Source organism: Megalops cyprinoides, chromosome 14 (assembly GCF_013368585.1).
Source record: "Megalops cyprinoides isolate fMegCyp1 chromosome 14, fMegCyp1.pri, whole genome shotgun sequence".
Lineage (NCBI taxonomy): Eukaryota > Metazoa > Chordata > Actinopteri > Elopiformes > Megalopidae > Megalops > Megalops cyprinoides.
The window spans coordinates 24,659,851-24,667,884 of record NC_050596.1 but is presented as its reverse complement, the minus strand read 5'-3'; the positions used below and the strand labels follow the sequence as shown (position 1 = coordinate 24,667,884).

The 8,034-nt window shown below is 47.9% G+C and overlaps 1 protein-coding gene across 4 annotated transcripts in view; it reads right to left on the bottom strand.

Annotated features, from left to right (window-relative positions):
- Positions 1 to 195: 195 nt before the first annotated feature.
- The window catches only part of pikfyve (phosphoinositide kinase, FYVE finger containing), a 28,481-nt gene continuing 20,642 nt past the window's right edge, over positions 196 to 8,034 (bottom strand). For all 4 annotated transcript variants that reach the window (XM_036545077.1, XM_036545079.1, XM_036545078.1 and 1 more), the window contains 18 exons: positions 7,644 to 7,815; positions 7,084 to 7,262; positions 6,584 to 6,697; positions 6,365 to 6,473; positions 5,976 to 6,130; positions 5,626 to 5,716; positions 5,178 to 5,238; positions 4,937 to 5,077; positions 4,402 to 4,522; positions 4,135 to 4,230; positions 3,518 to 3,601; positions 3,309 to 3,403; positions 3,089 to 3,148; positions 2,613 to 2,789; positions 2,197 to 2,300; positions 1,443 to 1,833; positions 814 to 888; positions 196 to 715 (listed from right to left, as the gene is read on the bottom strand). In XM_036545077.1, the coding sequence (XP_036400970.1) occupies positions 600 to 715; positions 814 to 888; positions 1,443 to 1,833; positions 2,197 to 2,300; positions 2,613 to 2,789; positions 3,089 to 3,148; positions 3,309 to 3,403; positions 3,518 to 3,601; positions 4,135 to 4,230; positions 4,402 to 4,522; positions 4,937 to 5,077; positions 5,178 to 5,238; positions 5,626 to 5,716; positions 5,976 to 6,130; positions 6,365 to 6,473; positions 6,584 to 6,697; positions 7,084 to 7,262; positions 7,644 to 7,815 (2,341 nt within the window). In that variant the 3' untranslated portion in view covers positions 196 to 599. The remainder of the gene's footprint in view (positions 716 to 813; positions 889 to 1,442; positions 1,834 to 2,196; positions 2,301 to 2,612; positions 2,790 to 3,088; positions 3,149 to 3,308; positions 3,404 to 3,517; positions 3,602 to 4,134; positions 4,231 to 4,401; positions 4,523 to 4,936; positions 5,078 to 5,177; positions 5,239 to 5,625; positions 5,717 to 5,975; positions 6,131 to 6,364; positions 6,474 to 6,583; positions 6,698 to 7,083; positions 7,263 to 7,643; positions 7,816 to 8,034) is intronic.

The window sequence follows — 8,034 nt, the reverse complement described above, 5'->3', positions numbered from 1 at the left end:
CTCCCAATTTCTATACTTCTTTTCTGATACACAGGCAGACTTTGTATGCAAGACTGCTGAATGAAAATGAGTGTTTTGTATTTTCAAGTTCAAGATCTGAGACAAAACAATTCATGAAAAGTTGACACCTTGATAAACTGTCAATATTTTATTACATTAATCTCTGTACAGTTATGACAAATTCATCTACATCATTTTCAGATTGGGTCGTTTGGATATGCCACATGGGGGCCTTAGCAGGCTGGCTTTCAGTGCAACGACTAAAATCTACAGGATATGATCCTTTTGTCTTGGCACTTCCACAACACTGGCTCTTCCCCTCCCCCACGTCCCTGGAGATCTGTCACCATTCAGCAGGCTTTCCATGCATTCCTCAGTTGTTTGGGTGTAACTGACCGGGTCACCGTGCTTTAAATAAGTTACTCAACATTCATCAGTTCAGTCCACCAAACAAATTAATCTAAGTGTGCTTTTTTCCGAAGTCTGAATAGAGACTGGAGACTTCCTTGTGTGGCTGCAGTGTGGAGAGAGACTTGAATGTGACGTTGATAGCAGCCATGGTTCTGGTTCTGCTTCTGCTTAATGGTCCAGAGCCCAGTTTAGCAGTTCACCCCCAACCCGGTCCAGTGGTCAGGCACCATCAGGAAGTACTTGTCCATAGCCTCGCAGAACCGGGCTCGGTACAGTTCTGGGGACACCACCGTCGGCATCTTCCCTATGGAATAAACACAGATAGTACTAAGTCCCATGATGCACTTGAGCACACAGCTATTAAATCAAAAAAACAGACCATTTGCTGTCTCAGAATTCTACCTTGGCCCCCCAGGATTCCAGTGGATTTGACCACCATTTCCAGCTTCTTGTCCCATGTGAACGTCCGAATGTAATCTGCAGAGAAGGGAAACATTTCATTTTCACACTGCTCCGTGTACAACAGAGGGATGCAATCACTAGGAGCACCGTCATCTGCTGAATGGGAAAAGTATAGCACTTAAATGGATGAGAAAGTGCTGGACCTACAGAGAGCCTACCCAGGCTGGGGTATAGACCATCTACATTACAGTGCTTCCTACCCTGCATTACACCACTGTGCCTGCTCCCATGTTTGAATGTGAGGCCATTTGTGATGTCATTTCAGATACTTTACAACACACAGAGTAATCCAAGAGTTGGGCAAACCCTTTAAGGCCACAGAATGTCATGAAGGGTGCTGTCATAACAGTAAGATAGAAGTTACTGCTTACCTAAATACATTACTGCAACATTTATTCAGTAGGTCACATTTTGCTCTCAAAAAGGGTACGGATATACCAAAAAGGCTGAAACCCCATGGTCTAAAGAAACACAAATGTGTTCACTAAGTGGAAAATAAGCAGAGAATGACAGTGAGGGGGAGGCGGTAACGGCAGAGAAGAGGAGTGGGGGGGGGGGGGGTTTCGTACCGATGATGCCCACCACCAGCTGGTTGGTGGTGTCGTCGCGGCCCACCAGCAGGGAGTAGTCGATGATGAGGTGGCTGGACAGGAAGTAGGCGTCGCTGTGGATGGCGGCTCGCAGGATGGCCTTGCAGTGGGCGCGGATGTACAGCGGGTTGTCGTGCACCAGCCGCAGCAGGTTCTCGTCCAGCAGCACCACCTCGCAGCTCTCCTTGCCCGAGTCCGTCTTCACATTGCGGTTGCGCAGCGAGCCCTTCAGGTCGAACACCTGCGCCATCTTGCGCCCGTAGAAGAGGTTCTCCATCACCAGCAGGTCCAGCTTCTTCTCCGTGTTGTTCTGGGAGTTCTTGTAGCCGATCCGGTACACCCCCAGGATCTTGGCCAGCGCGGTGGGACGCTGAGGCGACACAAACCGTGCAAAGACACCTCAGTATCTCTGTTTAACATGCTGTATTTCTCCCCACAAAGGCCCCCTCAAATTCTGCTCTGTAATCCTCCTATGAGTGGACCTCGGGCCTTGAGCTGCTCAAACACCCAGTAGAAATGCTTCACATTCTGAACCTGTTTTTTAAGCCCTCAGTGCACAGTGTCCTGTTGCTTTAATAATTATGCCAGTGCAGTCCCTGATTCGCCACAAGGTCGACCTTTAAGCAGTCATGTGAGCTTTATGCCACCCTGCTTCCTCATGGTGGACCACATCAGTTCCTCACGGTCAACCTGAAGAACACACTGCCGGGGTGGGACGGGGGTTGGACGTTACCTTCTGCTGCACAGCACCGGTGATGTATGTAAAGTAGTGCGGGGCAAAGTCCAAGAATGACTGGACCTCCAGCCTGGGCATCTGTTTCAGAATGAACCTGTCATCTGTGGGGAGAAAACCATGGACAAACAAACGCGTGTTTGCAACTTGGTTGACAAGAGGCGCAAGACTCTTAAAAGTTTTAAACATGTTTTACAATGATGCTGCAGTCCTTTTAAACTGCTGCCACAGTGCACTTTGCTAAAAAAAAAAACTGACAAAGTATTTTGCTCAAATCACTGACAAAATATCCAATTGAGTGTAATGACAAAAACATTGTGGAAGGACCGATAGGAGCCCGTATAAAATGTGTTGCTTAGAATGAACCACCTGCAGGAATCACAAACAAACAGGAAAAGGCTGGGGACGGTGGTTACCCTCGGTGGCGTAGAAGACGGCGCCGGATTTGCCGCCGCGGGCCTGCCAGTTGACGCAGTGTGAGAGGGAGCGCACAAAGTCGTCCTCGCTGCTCTCCATGATCTCCTCGCGCATGCGGTGGAACTCCTCCGCGTAGTAGATCCGACAGTAGAACTTGGCGTTGGCGTCCGAGAACTCTGAAAAGGCCACATTCACCCATAGCTACAAACAAACTGCACCTATCATCCAAGTATAGGCTCACTAAATACGTAAGGGACACGAAATATGGGCTATTCCATATGAACTCAGCCAAGAAAGGGGAGGGATGGGTTCTGGCCACGTCAGACTTCCCTACACTTTCGCATGGGGATTACTGAACATCCAGAAACACTATTCATTTATCCTCATATGCACTGCACCCCACAAAACCACTTCCTTCTGTTAGAGACAATGAGCTTTCCCACTGTGAGAGAACAGTGTGGAGCCCGACACTCACGCAGTTCAATGTGAGGGTTCCCTGCCAGCTTCTTCTGCTTATCTCCTCCATCTGGCTCTTCTGAACAGAGAAAGCATAACACACACAACATAGTGAGTAAATGCTCTTTCAGCAACTAACCAGAGAACTGGTTGGCAGAGATGTACTCCAACACAGAGGTTCCTTGACAGTTCCTGATTTCTGTCCTTTTGACCTTTGACCTCAAAGGGCAGATACTCACTGAGCGGGTCGGTGTCCAGGCTGGAGCGGGCCGCAGGCGGGGCAGCTGTCTCGTTGGGTTTGGCGGGGCTGCTCTTCACCCGGCTCTCTCCCGTGCTGTGAGACAGACGAGAGGCACGATACGGTCAGGACACCGCAGCCCCTCAGTTCCTGCCATTAGCGCAGCCCTCCACTTAGCGGGATTCAATATGTGTACGTTCTTATCTGTACCTGTTGGTCGGGGCTGTATCCTCCGCTCCAGTCTTCACTGTAGCCTTAGAGAGCTCCTCCAGGGCTGCCTTGTACTCCTTACAGCTGGAAACAGAATAACATCAGAATGCAGAACATTGCGGTTCTCGCTCAAATCAGATTATGTTACTCATCATTTTCACTTACAATCTAAGGATACAACAACACTTTTTTGTACTGCAGCAAGCTTCAACTGAGCCATTTTGAAGACGGAACTACAGGGCAGAAGTGTTTTCTGAGATACATGGCTTTCAAAACATTTTGCATTCCCAGATACACTTGTGAATGATCTTGACAAGTGAGTAGGTGAGCCAGCCAGTAATCCAGCTGTATCAACTCACTGACTTTGCCAGACCTGACAGTATGTGGCATTAGGCTAGTGAGTTAACAAGAAAGGTGGCTGCTTTTCCCTCATCATAAAAGAAAAAGTTAAATATTTTTAAAGACAAATTACAAAATTAAAGAAACACAAGAAACTGCAATGACTTTTCAGGAACAGTGGGTTAACTGACCACTTTCTGGGACTTTTCGATGACATTGCGGCATGAAAATATTTTTGTTGCGAAAACTGTGAGAACATTGAACTGTAACCAGCTCACCTGAGAGCAAAGGCAATGATGGAGCTGGGCTCTCTCTCACACACGGCGATGGGGACTCGCTCATGTTCGTACATCAGGTAATGCTTGTCTGGGTCACTGACGCAAACAAGGGTGCCATGTTAAAAAACACAGTGCAAAGAAGCTCAGATAATCCTACCAGCAATAACGCAATATCTAAAAGTTCAATGAACCTCCTCATATCGCACAGTGCTAAATACAACAGCCATGCCCCACTACAAGTCCAACAAAATTTACAGGAACACTTACAAAGGGAAAGGGATGGGGTTGTAGCTGTTGCCAGGCAACAGGTTGGCCAGGATAGCTTTCATGGTGGACTTCTCCTTCACCTGGCTGTCATTGGAGCCCAGGAGGTGTCCATCAAACACATCTGAGAGTAAAGGGGAGGAGCATTCACCATTTAGGGTAGCTGAGCCACTAAAATCAGACATCTTCACTGTCCTCTGTTTGGGCAACTCAACGCATTAGATATGTCTGAAAGCCCTGATGGTGAGTGTCACCGCACTCACTGGCATCTTTATTAAAAGAACCGTTTTTCTTTACATGATTAACAAACTCATATAAACCAATAAATACAAGAATACAAAATGCTCCACTAATGAAAACCAGCCACTTAAAATTTATAACAGGTAAAGGTGACCGCTATAAACTGCAACACATCTCATAAGCCACACTGCCTGGCTCTTCCATTACCCCCTGTTCAGCATATGAATGTGTATGTGTTTCTGTGTCTGCATATGTATGGTGTACGTGTGTGTGTGTCACACGCAGGGTGCACGCAAACCTTCGGGAATGCTGATGGAGTCCTGCTCAGGGAAAGATGGACCCGATGACAGCGGTTCTGCGCCCGTCTCCCCTGGCGACGGCAGCTGCAGCAGTGAGGAGGACCCGGAACCCGAGGGCAGGGTGCTCAGGTACCGATCCTCTGTCAATCCACAGGTGGAGGAGACGCCCATTATCAAAACACACCAGCGTGATCAAAGCTACAGCGAACATCAACGGTGCAGCGGCCAATCTGGTCTCACCTTTCTCTCCATTCTGCACCACAGGGGAGGGGTTCCGTGGGGAGGACTCCAGAGCGCTCGTCTATCAATAAAAACCAGTGAAGGCTTTAAATTCACTCATTAGTACCTCATTCTTTATGAAGTTTCATGCAAATACAATGAGGGTAAATATTAAATATTAAAAAAATGTTTATGAATCTAAACCCCAGCAGAGATGTTCCAGTTAATAACGCACACCGAGTCCAGGAAAGTCTTGCAGCAGTGTGTTGTAGCAGTAAGAAGAAGGTCTAATAACCGAAAGGTTGCTGGTTCAATTCCCTGCTGTGGCACTGCTGTTGTACCAGTCGCCAAGGTACCTAACCCACAACTGCCCCAATAAATATCTAGCTGTATAAATGGATAAAATTATGACCTATGTAAGTCACTGTGGAAAAGAACTTCTGCTAAATGACAATAACATAATACTGACCTTACTGTCGTCTGTCTGTCTGTGTCTCCCCGGGCTGGGTGGGACGGACAGACGCTTCCTGCCCTTCTCCTGCTGGAATAGGTCCTGGAGTCTGAGGGAGGGACAGAGAGAGCCACCTTAGAACTGCAGTCTGTACGGCTTCCACCTCACAGCTAGTACATGTACAGTGCAAGTTTGAGTACATGAACACGTGGCAGTATTCAGTGTCAGCACTCTGGGTTTTCAGCGCTAATAAACACCCAACATACTGAACACAGCAAATTCAAAGGATGAGAATGTGTTCAGTGAAGCAGTGCACAGCGGTTGGTTCACAGCGTTCCGCAGTCGTATGCAATGGTGAGTGCGCCCACCGGCTGTTCCAGGACTGCAGGGTCTCACACAGGCTCTGCTTCTTCACCACCACTGACTCCAGCACGGCCTGCAGCTGCTGGGGGGCGTCCATGCCGCAGGAGAGCAGCCGGGCCTGCAGCTTCTCGATCCAGCTGCGCAGCTCTGCTTCCTCCATCTGCAGCGGGATCGCAGTGAGGCCATGAGCAGACAAACAGGGACCGATATGAACACAGCACTGATGCAACCTCAAGCCACTATGGACCTGGTGATGTCACAGTGGATTACATCACCATGTCAAGGATATGTCTGACCAATAGAAATTCAGGACATAGCTAAAGAGAACGAACACACACACATTCTAAAGCTGATATTGAGGACTGGTTAGTTGGGCTGGTGTGGGAGAACCTACATCTTTTTGTGCAAATAGGTCCTCCATCTTCTCCTCGCGGGTCTTACTGAAGGTGTCCGTCTTTAGGGAGGTGAGGCGGTCATCTATGGCCAGGTACACCTGAGTCACCCTGAGGGGAGAAAAAACCACCAGTGATCATCGATCAGAGCAGACGGCTCCAACACCACCAGATAACTCTATCTATCTCCGAAGTCTCAGGAAGCAGCGCGAGGCTCTTACTTCTGTGAGAAGTCCTTGAGGTCCTGCAGCAGGCTGTTCTTGGAGGGGCCCTGATTCCTGATGAAGATCTTGGGAGGAGGAAGGCAGATCTCCAACAGTCTCACAGAGGTGTAGCTACAGGCCAGAGGGGAAAATATCCATTTTTTTAAAGCTCATTATGTCACAACACTACATAATCAAACTGACCCCATGATAAAGGCTAGTTATGCTATTACACATATGAAATCTATATCCAATGACATCCTCTTATATCAATCAATAACGTAAGAATCAAACTCAATTGACAAGTCTAGTTCACAAGTTTCTGATCATGATTGTGTTTCTTTACACTACTAATACCCTTTGGGAGAAGGATATTCTTTAAGAAAAAAAAACCAAATGAATCACTTTGTTAAAAGACATGAGCAGTGAAGGTTAAAACTGCACGCTCCAAATTCTCTATAGCACACACTGACAAACTGCAACGGCTGTTCCTTTGGAAGGCGGGCTGGAGCCCCCACCTGAAGGAGGCCACCATCTGGTTGTAGGAGAAGTACTGGTGGTAGTCCTTGTGGATGGAGTGTCCGCATGGTTCAGCATTGGCGCGCCGGGTATACTGGTGCCCATAGAAGCGCAGCTCCAGATACTTGGCAAAGGACATTGACCAGGAGTCACTGGACAGAGGGACCACTGGCGTCACCTGGAGAGAGTCCACCGAAATGTCATGGGCAAGTCAAAGGAATGTATACAACTTCAAAGGCATGTTTGTCATGATTACAGTGTCTAACAGATTAGCACCAGGGTTTAAAACCTTTTGTGAAGCTTAACACACACAAAAACACAGGAAGGGTATGGAACAGTTCCTCCACTGAACATGCTTTCTTTCATGATCCATGAATGTAACTGGTTAACAACAGCACATAAACTGCAATTTGAGTATATAGACAGCTGGATGTTAACAGGAGCAATGCAGTGTATTCACAACAGCCTGCATTCTCCCTCGAGATTCACACTTAGTGATGTAATCACCCCTCAGCCTACAGCCCCACACACCTGCTCTCGCCCCTCCACCCCCCCTCACCTGCTTGCAGATACGGCACCAGGAGTAGTTGAGGATGGTGTGCTGGTAGCCCGGCACGGGTGAGTCCAGCTCCTTCAGCACGATCTGCACACAGCCGTTGCCATGGACGAAACGGCGGATGTGGTGCACCATGGGAGTCTCGCAGAACATGCTGGGGCACTGGTAGGAAGGTCTGTTTCGCACAAGGGAAAAGGGGCTCGTTAACATCAAACGTCATTCTACTTTGAACCCATGTGTGATGTACCACTTTAAAACAGTTGACTATTTATGTGAATCACTGGCAGAACAATCAACTGTTTCAATTTGTGCTGCCATTTACAGTCACAAGGGGATGGTATTTATTGCTGTAAATAAGAAGGAATTTAACCAATAATGGCCTGTTTATTTGAGA